Raw genomic sequence first — 14,039 nt, forward strand, 5'->3', positions numbered from 1 at the left:
GGATGGGTTTGACGCATTTGGTGCACTTCTTCTACGGTTGAATTTCCTTGCGGGATAGGGCAGACACACTTATTTTGTGTATCGTTGTTAATATAGATGTTTCACTCTGGGCACAGCTTTCGCCGACTTGTTTTTGTTACTCGAATATCTTTTTGTGTTTCGTGTCTATTGCTTTTACAGATTATTGAATTTTGAACAGAAAAAAAGGTTATGCTCATTCTGTCACAATTTTAACCAAAATGATATTTTCCTGTAAGTATGAATTTTTGAAGTGAAACTTCTTTAGGCGCGTTGAGAGTAAAATTTTATGGTCGCGTAATGTCGATAACGTCACGTCATGGAGTATGGAGACGATTTTTCGTATCTTTGAATATTGTCTAAGAAGTTTCACTTCAACACTTATGCTCGACACACACCTTCTTTCTATTGAAACAATTTATTATTATTATTCATCAGCATGACAGTGTGGTTACAAAATATTTGTTTAGTTAAAAAAACCTGAAGTAGGGAAGTTCCCTCTTCCTCTTTACTTTTACATTAAGAAATCAGTAGTTAACGAACCTATACAATTGTTAATGTATGTATAGGACATACACAATTGCTAAACATTATTGTATGTCATTGTATGTCCTACATTGTATTATTGTTTGTCAATATTATCGTATCTTTATTTTGTATGTCGACGGCGCTGGCGCGCGGTAAATCTCTAAAGAGATTATGTTTAATTTATAATGAATTGTATTATTGTATTGCATAAATATATAACGTATAATACAATATGTGCGCGTTTCCGCGCAGCCGATGGCGGCCAAGTACTACGCGGGCGGGCTCGGCAGCCGCGACCCGGTGGCGATGGCGCTGCAGCACCAGCGCGCGCGCGAGATGATGCTCGGCGAGCGCTCGGGCAGACCGCGCGGCCGCCCGCCGCTCGCCGCGAGACCCAAGCCCAGCGATGACGTCGTCAACTTGGATTCTGACTAGTGAGTGTACGCCTTTATGTTGTGTGTTACTTGGCTAGTGTGTGCTAGCCTTTATTGTAGCGGCGTGTGGGGGACAGCTGTTGATCGAGCTGGCTAGTGTGTGCAAGCCTGTATTGTAAAAGAGAGTGGAGATAGTCGAGCTCGACTGAGTAAGCCATTGTAGAAGACAGTAGATCATCTATCGATATAATATAAATTTGCCAGTCAGTTCAATTGACTTCGTAAGCTGTCTGAAAATAATACGGCTCCTGGCTGGTGGGTGCGAGCCTTCATATTGTAAAAGAGAGTGGGGATAGTCGAGCTTCAGCTGGCTAGTGTTTGCGCGCCTTTATTTTGTATGGGTGGGGAAGGTAGGTCGAACTGGCTGGTGAGTGCGCGCATTTATTGTAATGTCGTGTACTCGCCCAGACAAGTGAGTGCGAGCCTTTATAACGGTGGCTTTATTATTATAAAGTCTCAATATCTAGTGATATGGAGACTTCATCAGCAAATACATATACCCAATAAGGAGAGACGAGAGTCTATTTACAACTTGAGATACTGCAGTTCTATCCACGCAATCAAACCATTAATAATATCATGTCTGGTTCATTACATACAAAACTGGATTAATGCCATCCGACTACCAATAGATGCCGCTAAGTGTATCATTTTAACCAGCAAAAAATAAAATTAGATTTAATTGCAATTTCATTGCTTTTTATAATTTTTTACATACTTTTGTAAATGGAACCTACCTATTTAATTTCATTTTCGCTCGATTTTAACTAATTTTACAGAAAAGTTTATATTCAAAACAACGCCATCTCATGAAACTACTATAAACAAGTTATTCTCCTCCGATTTGGCGATGCTAAACGAATAATAGATGGCACTACAGACTTTTTACGTTACTTTTCACGTTTTTAACACAGACTAATAATAATATTATCACAGACCACAGACTAATAATAATATACTACGTTTTTAATACATAGTCTCATTGCCTTTGCCACCTATAAAAATATTGTAAATGGGTTAAAGCCGTTATTAATTATTACAAACTGCGTTCCTGTAGCGGCCTATATTAGGTAGGTACCTAGTGTATTGATAATTTTCATACGAAAAATGAATTGTCGGAAAACTTGCGAGATTGTGTGAATATTTGATTGCAAGATCTCATTACAAAATAATATACAACCACAGACTAATAATAATATACTACGATACAACCTATACTTAAACCGTAGTAAGTATATTATTTCTAGTCACATTTAATTATATATAAATTATAAATAAATATTAAAGGACAATATTACACAAATTGACCTAGTCCCACAGTAATCTCAATTAAGGCTTATGTTGTGGGTACTAGACGACGATAAATATAATATCACAGACTAATAATAATATACTACGTATACAAATAATATAATATTTTATAAATACATAATATATAGATAACACCCAGACCCAAAAACAAATAATCAAGTACATCACACAAATATTTGCCCTGACCGGGGATCGAACCCGGGACCGTCGGCTCAGTAGGCAGTTACTTTACAACTGCGCCAACCGCGACGTTAAGAATATCAAGAAATCATCATTATTGATAATAAATCGAAACTAAAGTTAAATACCTACCTACGTCATCTTGTTTTATTTTCTAAATAATCCTATCAGATTACCTTTATATGAAGTATGAACCAAAAAGTTTTGAGATTTAAACCGTAGAAAAGGTTTTGAATGATCCTTTGCGTTTTTTTTTCTTTATGCGCCTAAAATTAAATATTTCGACATCGATTCCCGAATGAAGTATTTTTAACCGACTTCAAAAAAAAAGGAGGAGGTTATCAATTCGGCCGGTATATTTTTTTTTTTTATGTATGTACACCGATTACTCCGAGGTTTCTGAACCGATTTACGTGATTCTTTTTTTGTTCGATGCGGGATGGTGTCGAATTGGTCCCATAAAAATTTTATTCGGATAGGCCCAGTAGTTTTTATTTTATGAGCATTTTTGTCTGTAGGTATTTGTAAATTTTGCAAGTGCAAGTTTGAAGTCGGTTGTTTTTAACGCAGTTATCACTTGTCCCGTTATAAAAAGTAGCCTATGTTCATCAGGTAGGTATAATTTTTGCTTCGAATGATGAAAGAATTTTTCAAATCAGTCCAGTAGTTTTGGATCCTATCCAATACAAACAAACAAACAATCAAATAATTTCTGTTTTGTAGATAAATACGAAAGTTACTCCGTCATAGTAGGACAAAATAGTGGGACCACGAGAAAATAGGTATTCCCGCACGCGTCTGAACCGATTTTGACGGAAATTTCGATATATTATGTACATTGTACATACCTACGTTGAAAAAGGACATCTCAATTTTGTTGCATAAATAGGATTCAAGGGGTAGGAACAGGGATTGAATAAGGCACACGGTTGAAGCCGCAGAATGAAAGTTGGTAATTTATAAGATTAATTTATTGTAAAATAAACTACTTCATTTTACTTAAACATATTCTATTTATCATTCATTGACTTATCATAAACTTTTGAGTCTAGTACCTGCTAGTTAAGTACCTATTATGTGAAAATTTTGAAAAAAATGTTTTCTTTAGGAAATTATTAGCATTAATTGATTACCTTGTCTTGTCATTAATTTATTTACCTACTTGGTAATAATCGGTCGAACACTTGTTTAAAGTTTATTTTCCTTGTCCTTTCCAGGTAATCTAAATTATTTAATTTTTGCAGTAGGTAATTAATTCATTTCGGCTTGAACAGACAAGGCCATTATAGTCGAGCCAATTTAATAGGCAACATTTGACGTCTATCAATTTTATCTTCGAAGAGAGGTAACCTGCTTAAAAACATCGATTAAAGTGTATTAATCGATACGGATTTGAAACATTTGTCAATCGAATTTATTAATTTACTAGCGGTCCGCCCCGGCTTCGCCCGTGGTACATATTAACGTTTTCTCTACATAAGAACCATCCTCGTACTTCAAGGAATATAATAAAAAAAGAATTATCGAAATCGGTTCAGCCGTTCTCGAGTTATGGAATTACAACGAAAAGTGGCATTGATTTTTATATATTAGAATGATGATTTTTATTCACAAGTAATCAATGCATTCGATTCTAGATGTCAGATTTCGATTTTTAGAGTAACGTCTCTAGTATTTAAAAAGAAAAAAGGTTTATTGACACAAAATTGTAGCGACGTCAGTTCTTCAATTCAGAAATTGATTATTATGTTTAGGATGGTTTATCAGTAAAATGAAATCTTAAAATTACTTGTATCAGTCATTATTATTATAAATATGTAATCGTAATTGAAATAAGTTAAGCAAATGTGCAGTTCTAACAAAACGAAATATCATGTTATTCTATGTCGTCGTTACTAGGTTACGTTGTTGAATTTTGTTGAACTGTCAAATGTTGCCTATTAAAATGGCTCTACTATAGGTGAAGCGAGATTGCCAAATATGGGTGATCTGTAGATATACATAATCCACAAGGAAGCATCACATTTGCTGTAGCTTCTTATGGGTAGGTGAACGAAGTAACCAGGTCTGCAAACTGTAAACAGCTGTCCATACCCAAGCACCACTCAGCAGCTTTCAAGGGTAGCTTTCGATACAATGCCACTGTGTTGGAACAACATTCCACCACCATTAACCAGTTTGACAAATATTAATAATTTTCGTTTCCAATACCGGAAACATATTTTAAAATCCTGTTCTAAACCTTAGTGCATTTGTATCGAATTACAGTTTACACATAAACTTTAATTAAATATTTATTTTATTTACTGGTTATAATATAACATAACATTATATAGACATTTATTTTCTGCCTATTTATCATTATACTTAATTAATATAAACATTGTATATGTTAACGGAAATGTATGTAATCCGTCATTGTATAAAATTCCTAGGAAATGTATGTAATTCCTAAAATCGCACGGAAATGTGTGAAATAAATCATTTTATAGTACACATTTCCTAGGAAATCTATACATTTCCTAACTAACAATCGGAAATGTAAAACATCTAAGATATTGGAAGGTACGCGGGACGAGGGGTATGTATGTCGCAATCGGATTGTATAATCCGCCGAATTACAAACGGCCGGCATTTTGTAATATGCCAAAAATTCGTAATCAGAATTTTTTGGTTTGGATAAGGGGGTGGGTTAGGTTAGGTTCGTGTTTTTTAAAACTATACAGAAATAGGAGCCCCACTTCGTGGGGCTCCGTCGGCTCGCGACCGTCTTTTTGTAGAATTTTTGAAAAAGACGAATTTCGGCATATTACAAAATGCCGGCTGTTTGTAATACGGCGGATTATACAATCCGACTGCGACATGTACACGGCACGACGGGTCAGCAGGACGAGGGGACTGATTACTTACCAAATGAAAATTTGATTTGATTGAATATAAGTTGATTTAAGAAATGTTAATTAGTAAGATAATATGAACATATTATTGTTATTAGCCGGGGCGGACTGCTAGTTTATTATAAAATTGGTCTCATTCTATTATCACGCCGTTGCATTTCGACTTATATTCGGATCTTAAGGGTGCTATTACGGATTTTTACAAAAACACGCTGTTTTTCGGTACCATTTTAACTTAAAGCAATTACACGTGAGAACATAGTAATATCTTAATTTAAAGATAATATATTCAGCTCTACGTTCATCTTATAAAAATTGTACGACGTTATACAAAATTGTCGCTGAAATACGATTTTCCCAGCACAATAATCGCATAAAATGCAAAAAAATGGGGTCTAAAACGGTACCATTTTAAGAAAAGTAAAAGCCTAATCTATCTTCTTACCTATACATTATTGAGGGATATATAGTCCTTTATAGATTATGATAATTTTTTTGTATCTAAATCAAAATTTTATTTCAATTATTAGCTAAATTAAAAATACTTGTTGATTTCTTCATACATTTTGCTCTCGCGGGTCGTCAGACCGCGCTCAGAAGCGCTCTTGGAAGGACGGGTGTATCGCTCCTCGTCCCAAAAATAAAAACGAATAAGAAAAAGATTATTGTGCGTGCACTGTCGTTTTTGTGATTTGAAATATTTGATACTTTATAAGTAAGAGTAAACTGTATAAGTTTCATATTCAAATTATTTGTAATTTAAAATTATGTTTTAAAAATTACATTGACTGAGATCCCCTTTTTTATGGGTTGTTGAACGGATTGGTGGGGTAAAGCAATTTGACAAAACTTAAATCCAAAATGGCGCCGACGAAAATTTTACATCTTTTCGTCATGGGTGTCATTTTCATGGTTTTTGGGGTAGCTATTAACGAATATGAGGTCAAAACTAAAATCCAAGATGGCGCCGACAAAAAATTTACATCTTTTCGTCATGGGTGTCATTTTCATGGTTTTTGGGGTAGCTATTAAACAATATGAGGTCAAAATTAAAATCCAAGATGGCGCCGACGAAAATTTTACATATTTTCGTCATGGGTGTCATTTTCATGGTTATTGGGGTATCTATTAATGAATATGAGGTCAACATTATAATCCAAGATGGCGCCGACGAAACTTTTACATCTTTTCGTCATGGGTGTCATTTTCATGGTTTTTGGGGTAGCTATTAACGAATATGAGGTCAAAACTGAAATCCAAAATGGCGCTGACGAAAATTTTACATCTTTTTGTCATGGGTGTCATTTTCATGGTTTTTGGGGTAGCTATTAACCAATATGAGGTCAAAACTAAAATCCAAGATGGCGCCGACGAAAAATTTGACATATTTTCGTCATGGGTGTCATTTTTGTGGTTTTAGGTGTGTCTCTTTAAATGATGTATCTCTTTAAAATACTCATACTCACTCATACTCTGTATAGGTTATAGCTTTGCATACGCTACGTACGTAAAAAATACTTATATAAAATGCCAGGTGTATCTTTTTTTTCAATTAGATTAATTCATAAAACTCTTTGTGTACACGGTACACCCCGTAAATGCAACCCGCCCAACTTTGTCACTCGCACGTGAGCTATCGTTTAATTATGTTTTCATAGACAAAATAATCACATTAGCGAAACGGTATATGCCGGCTGCACGAAGTTAGAGAAGAAAACATGGATTTTCAGAAAAAATTTAGCAAATTTTTTTTTATGTAATTTTGTTGTTTAAGTATTTTTACGTGATTAGGGTTTGCAAAACTACAAGTCCCTTAACACTTAGTATACCGATAGTGGGGCACCCTGTATAGTCGAATTCTTATATACTACGAGAGAGAGAGAGAGAAATAATCTTAAAGAGCATTGAAATAAATGTTTAGGAATCGTCGTTGGCGCCATCTTGGATTTTAGTTCTGACCTCATATTGGTTAATAGCTACCCCAAAAACCTTGAAAAAGACACCCATGACGAAAACATGTAAAATTTTCGTCGGCGCCATCTTGGATTTTAATTTTGACCTCATATTGTTTAATAGCTACCCCAAAAACCATGAAAATGACACCCATGACCCATGACGAAAAGATGTAAATTTTTTGTCGGCGCCATCTTGGATTTTAGTTTTGACCTCATATTCGTTAATAGCTACCCCAAAAACCATGAAAATGACACCCATCACGAAAAAAAGTCAAATTTTCATCAGCGCCATCTTGGATTATAGTTTTGACCTCATATTCGTTAATAGCTACCCCAAAAACCATGAAAATGACACCCATGACGAAAAAATGTCAAATTTTTCGTCGGAGCCATCTTGGATTTTAGTTTTGACCTCATATTGATTAATAGCTACCCCAAAAACCATGAAAATGACACCCATGACGAAAAGATGTAAAATTTTCGTCGGCGCCATCTTGGATTTTAGTTTTGACCTCGGGTAATAGCTTCCCTAAAAACCATCCACATTTGCAAAATATGTGTTTGCTCCTTAGGAAAAGTTCAGATTTCCTAGGTAATGTGACGAATCTAATTTATTTAATTCGGACCGTAACTCGGAATAACATACATATAACATACATACATATTTTCTAAGAATTGTATACAATGCCGGATTTAATACATTGCCGGTAACATAATAATATGTATGATAATTCTTAAAAAAGTACATATTTTAAACATTTCTTAAAAAGCTTCTAGATATTGCATACAATTCCTAGAGGTTTTGTAAAACACACACTTTTTTTAAAGTTAGTTACTAACATACTTATCACAATAATTGTACCTACCTAGTTACTTATAAAAGTATAAAAATGAATTTTTAAAATTCGTAATAAATTAAAAATAATATCAAGTATGAAGATGGTCTATAAAATGGAATGCGTTATGTTTACGTGAGCGTGATGTTCCCGCGAACCACGTGGCGACGTTAGATACCTAAATTTGAGTAACGCAGATTTGTGACAGCGTCCTTAAACCACTAGGATTTGTATACAATTCCTTGATTTCATACATTTCCGGTAACATATACATAATTACATTTTATTTATTTACATTAAGTATATAAATAATTACATACTGATATTATATCTACCAGCTACCTATATTACATGTTTTAACTGATGTATTTATTTATTAGTATCTATCATATTAATAGAAATATATCTTTCACATAATATACTCATGTTAAATTATCATTATATACAATTCTAGACTGAAACTCCAATAGTCACTTGGGGTCACTGAAAATCAGTGGTGGTAAGGTATTAATCACATTGCCATCATATACTGAGTTGGCTCCATTTATCAGGTCACTCACTTCTTAGGAATAAGATTATTTTTATTTAATTATTTTTCTTTTTATTTCTTTTTGTTTTTCCTTTGTTTATAAATGTATCTCGTGTTGTGATCTTGACAATAAATGTGTTTTATTTATTTATTTATTTAATGTCTCTTACTGCATGCTTTTCATGCAGTTGTCCGCACCATATGTATTGTGGTCTTTGTCCATACACACTTTCTCCAAAGCCCTGCTTTGGTCATGTTTCATGTATAAGCTCCTGTATAGTAGTAAAATTTAATCAAATATTTAATTCTTATTTCTTGAAATTTGGTATAGTATTTTTTGTGTGATACAAATCAAAACCAACAGTCAGGTTAGGTAGACTACAATTTACAAAACTGGCAGGGTTGCCATGCAATGGTTGGTGGTTAGTGAAACACTTGACTCGACTGTAAGCTTGTATTGAACTGCTTAAACTGTAGAACAACAGGACTATATATTCTAGATGCACACATACAATAGATTACACACTACACAGTACACTGTAAACTGTAGAATTAATATTAAAGACATAGTTCATTATATTTTGTAGTCTTTGATTATTTATACAACAGACTAGAAATAAATACTATGTATGCGATTATACCTATTCTAGCCATCCATTTTCGTGTTCCTTAAAATTAAGTACATCTTAGTCAAAGGGCAACTTATTGTGCCCTTGCCCGTAATGCACTCATAATTTCAAGTTGAATGTTTGTCATTCTTTATGTACCAAACACAGTCACGGCCACGGCGCTCATTCCATTTTACTGGTATTAAAACAGATGAAATCCTTCATGATCCCATATCCTTCTTAGTAGCAAATGTAGAAATCCCTTTCTTGTGTCTACAATGTTTTTGTGGAGAATCGTATTATTATTTACATTTGGGATGGATTAATTCTTCTCCTCTCTTGAACAAATTTGTTATTGCGAACGTAAGCAATAAGTCTGTAATAAAACAATCTTATATTGGGTTACAAATCCATAAACCAATCATTAAAAAATCATGTTTGTAAAAATTTATGTTCTGAGAAAATATCAGTTTACCATATAAAGCTTATTTTCTGCCTGTAGATTCTACATAACCTCACAGTCCATCCATAAACCATATTTAGCACTTATTTTTTAAATATTAATCAACAATTAAAAACGAAAACAAACAAAGCTTCTCGTTTTGGTTTTGACAGAATCTCGTAAATAAAGTGAACTAAATACCAGTCATAATAATGTACTCTGTGACTAAATAAGTCATTTTACTTTGTTTATTTAAAAATACGAGTAGGTATTTATCTTTATTATTATGTTGATTGACACTTGACGCCACAGACTTGAAAATAAAAGGTACGTGTACATATATTTACATTAGTGCCATCTAGTGGCTCTGGAAGGAAAAGAACTTCAAGTCTGTGTTTAACGTGCCATCTAGTGTGTTAAAAGCAAAAGACCAAGAGATATAATCGAACATGTAGTACGTTTTTTCCCCACTGGCGCTTTAATTGCGCAAATTCATAGTGCAACTTTTTTTGTATGGAGTGAACCGTCTGTTGTATACGTAGTATATTATTATTAGTCTGTGATAATATCTTTATACAGAATATTAACGGTATAAATAATTTTGTGTGTTAACAATTTTTCCTTAATTTTATTACAACAGTATTTAACCAAATCTTAAATTACCTTTCTATGTTTTTTATTAATTCTCCCAATTTGCTTACAGAACAGTGAAACTATGAAATAAGTGTACAGTGAATGATATTAAGGTGCTAAGCAGCAATGTGAAGATGTCGTAGCGATTACAACCGGAATAACGACGGACAAACCATGGGCGTATTCAATGTAGCCTTCAGCTTGCGCTACACCACATATCATGAATCTCATATGGTATTACCACAAAACAATTTAAACACAGTCTAACTTTAAACCAGGGATCTGTCACTTTAATAGTTGTCTCTGTGAAATACGACAAAACCAGATTAAAGCGAACCCGAGCTTAAAGTTAAACTCTGTCTAAAGTTTTTTGTGGTAACGTTTAGCCAATTTTTCGTACAATATTTTCACTAGAGCAACTCACAAGAGTGTGTTACAGTTGTATGATTTTTTCATCTTGGAACCTAATTGTAAATTAAATATTTAAGTTTTATTCAATCAGGTATAACTTATATGATTATTATATTCATTGTGTGCAATTTTCAAATTATATGTGTTTTATGCACTTTTTAAATTTAAATACTATTCTCCTATGGAACAAATTTGTTTGAAAGGCAATGAAACATGAATAGTGAATACTATTAACTCACATATCAAAAAGAATCTCTGAGGCCCTAATGGAAGTCTATATTTGCATGTACATTCTTATTTTCACAAGAACTGTATGACTTAAAAATAAAACTAATTTTTATGAGAAACATACCACATATACTATTTCGAAATTCGATTATTCAAAAGCAAATATTCAATGTACATATTGGTAGAAATGTCAGCATTTTTAGATTATAATACATCTTTATGTGGTAATAGGTATTTTTTATGTTTTGCTGTCGCAGTGATTTCTTTTTTTTTTTGGTGTTAATGTTTGTGCAGATATTTGTCTGATTTGACGACAAAAAGTAATTGGACTAAGCATAGAGAAATAACGACCTTTATTAATTTTAAATTGACATGAAATTAAACTATCTATTTAACTTTGAAATAATTTAAATGTGAGAATTTTTTTAAGAAATAACTATTTGCTATCCTTGACTTCAGATAAACATTTGAATTTTATTATGACTTATATCTGCACAGATAAACTGGTAAAAAAATCAGTGGCTTGGAGTTTGGACTGGTATAAGAGTTAACACATATTTATTAGTTTTATTATACAAAAGTATTAAAGCTTTTCAAAGTGACATGACAAACCATTTTTATACATATAGGTGTTGAATTTGATTCATTTTTTTGCATTTAGTATTTAACTTTTTGATTATAACAGAAATATAGAGTAAAAAATAATGTCAGCCTACTAATAATTGTATATTCGGTACAGGAAGATAGCGTTAAGGCATAATGATAGTAGTTGTCTTCTGTTTTGGTTTAAGTGAGCCAACTGTGCAATGTAATAGTTGACTTTCAACGCAAAATCTATGTGCTTCATTCATCTATTGTATCTAGATATAAAACAACAAGCAGGGGCTTAGAAACTAAATTTTATCTGGTCTTTTTATGATAAATTATTTTTGGATAATTTGTAAGCTGATTAATACATAATTCATTCCATTACCAATTGATTTTTATCGGGAGATTACAAATTATTGTCAACAAACGGTCTATCATTGTGAGTAGGTTTTACTGATTGTGATTTTGTGAGAACTATTTATTTGGCTCGAGTAATGGGCAGTTTAGTTGTGATATCACTTTTTCTTACAATTTTGTATACGTTTATGTTAATGAGTCACTCTTGTGACTTTAAGATTTTGAAAACTAAAATAGTTACATATTCTAGAGTAATTGATTGTATTTACCTGTGTGATGGATAATTTTAAGTGTTTTAATTATTTTTTTTTTTTTTTATACTAAAACATTACATTCTGAATGTTGTTTTTATTTCATATAAGTTACATAATATGCTAGAATTTATTCTTATGTTTATTTATAAGTTATATACATTTTTTTTTTATAAATGAGCAGTATTTGAGTTAGACATTAAGTAATTTACTGGTAATTTTACTTAAGTGATTATTAAAGGCAAACTTAAATTTCGCACACATGTGAAGACCTAAGTTTTCACTATATAATATGTAATATATAATATAATGGTAACTGTAGAAAACTTCCTATTATTTTGTAGTAAAATTGAAGTATAATAAATAATTTTAAATGTGAATATGGTTGTTTTTTTTTTAACCCTCAAAAATAGAAACAATAGTTATAGGTGGCTTTACTTCACTTTACTGCACACAACTTTTATGTACCAGCACAGAAAAAACATAAAAAAATAAATTGTAGTCCTATTGCTAGGTTTCTTGCAAACTACTATGAGCAATGAGTGAGAAATATTTGTTCGAGTATTGAGCAAAAATTAAGGTGCTGGGAAAAACAAACTTCTATACAAATGTTATGTACAAAACTTAGCATTTCATAATGTTAAAATTATATTGGGTTGTTCAATTATTTATCAATTAGGTATAAGGAAAATTAAAATAATACATAAAATAAACGTTAAAAATTTATTAAATATACAATTAAACATAGATTTACACATTTATATTGGGTAGTCCCGTTTTACTTCCAATTGACACTTCAATGTAATTCAGCAGTCTTCGGGCTAAGCTCTTAGTTTCATCTTTTTTCAAAGCATTTGCATTTAACATATCTAACTGGTTTTCTTTACAAAAATATATCACCTCACTTGTATTGACGGCCATAGCATTTACTGGAAGCCCACTTGCATTCACTAGCACAGTTCGACGAATTCTCAAATCTGGATGAACATGATCCAACACATTTTTGACCCACTCAATACACGAAATACGGCTCGAATCCATTGCTATTATAACAAAATCTATATCCATTTTCCCTGTTACATCCGACTGCCTCGCAATATCTTCCAGGTTGAAGCACCTTAAAACGGCTAATTTCCAACGTAAGTTCACTCTATCGTGCACTTCTATCAAGGCTTCCGAAATATTTTCTATAATATCAACATTTGAAGAAACTACGACAACAGTTAAACTGTTTCTGTAACACGTCGGGCCAACCCAAGGTGCTATGAGGACATTATCAATGACCGACATGGTTTTTAGATTTTCTTAATTTTCAAGTGCTTACAACTAGTACCAAGACGTCATCAGCAGATTTTAAAGAGCTTTAGTTTCGAGAATAATTCATGAAATTTAATAAATGCAGTTCATAACAAATAACGATATCTCAAAGCCAAACAACAAAAATTCAAATTCAAATTTTTTGACATTGACATATGCCTCATGCCTGACGTTTGACAACTTATATTTTTTTAGTTCGCGATTATAAAGAAACCTCAAACGAGCTCTATCCACAGATCGGTTACCTACTAACATTTTGGTTCTTTTTTTTTTATTTGTGCTTAAATTAGTTCTCAAAGGAGAACACCCAAGCTCCTTACCTCGGCTTCGCCCGCGTTTTCAAAGAAAAACCCGCATAGTTCCCGTGGGATTTCCGGGAGAAAACCTATCATATGTGTTAATTCAAGTTACCCTCTATATGTGTGCTAAATTTCATTGAAATCTGTTCTAAGTATTTGCCTTAAAAAGTAACAAACACAACATTTATAATATTAATTAAAATAAATTATTAAAATT

The 14,039-nt window shown here is 32.6% G+C and overlaps 2 protein-coding genes and 1 long non-coding RNA gene across 6 annotated transcripts in view; 1 reads left to right on the forward strand and 2 right to left on the reverse strand.

Annotated features, from left to right (window-relative positions):
- Positions 1-12,586, forward strand: part of LOC123697528 (transcriptional regulator ATRX homolog) — a 35,411-nt gene extending 22,825 nt beyond the window's left edge. For all 4 annotated transcript variants that reach the window (XM_045644073.1, XM_045644074.1, XM_045644071.1 and 1 more), the window contains 2 exons: positions 799-980; positions 10,442-12,586. In XM_045644073.1, coding sequence (XP_045500029.1) covers positions 799-980; position 10,442 — 183 coding nt within the window. In that variant the 3' untranslated portion in view covers positions 10,443-12,586. The remainder of the gene's footprint in view (positions 1-798; positions 981-10,441) is intronic.
- Positions 9,132-9,860, reverse strand: LOC123697529. The gene is made up of 2 exons (XR_006752244.1): positions 9,772-9,860; positions 9,132-9,672 (listed from the first exon to the last, which is right to left on the reverse strand). It is a non-coding gene; the product is annotated as an uncharacterized LOC123697529 (long non-coding RNA).
- Positions 12,587-12,915: 329 nt separating the features above from the next.
- LOC123697305 lies at positions 12,916-13,834 on the reverse strand. The gene has a single exon (XM_045643774.1). The coding sequence runs from the start codon at positions 13,494-13,496 to the stop codon at positions 12,957-12,959; it is 540 nt and encodes a 179-aa protein (XP_045499730.1). The 5' UTR covers positions 13,497-13,834; the 3' UTR covers positions 12,916-12,956.
- Between the last annotated feature and the right edge of the window lie 205 nt (positions 13,835-14,039).

This window comes from Colias croceus, chromosome 14 (genome assembly GCF_905220415.1).
Source record: "Colias croceus chromosome 14, ilColCroc2.1".
NCBI lineage: Eukaryota > Metazoa > Arthropoda > Insecta > Lepidoptera > Pieridae > Colias > Colias croceus.

Excerpts from the sequence above, each read along its gene's own strand:
- LOC123697305 (XM_045643774.1), bottom strand. The coding sequence starts at position 13,496 with ATGTCGGTCATTGATAATGTCCTCATAGCACCTTGGGTTGGCCCGACG.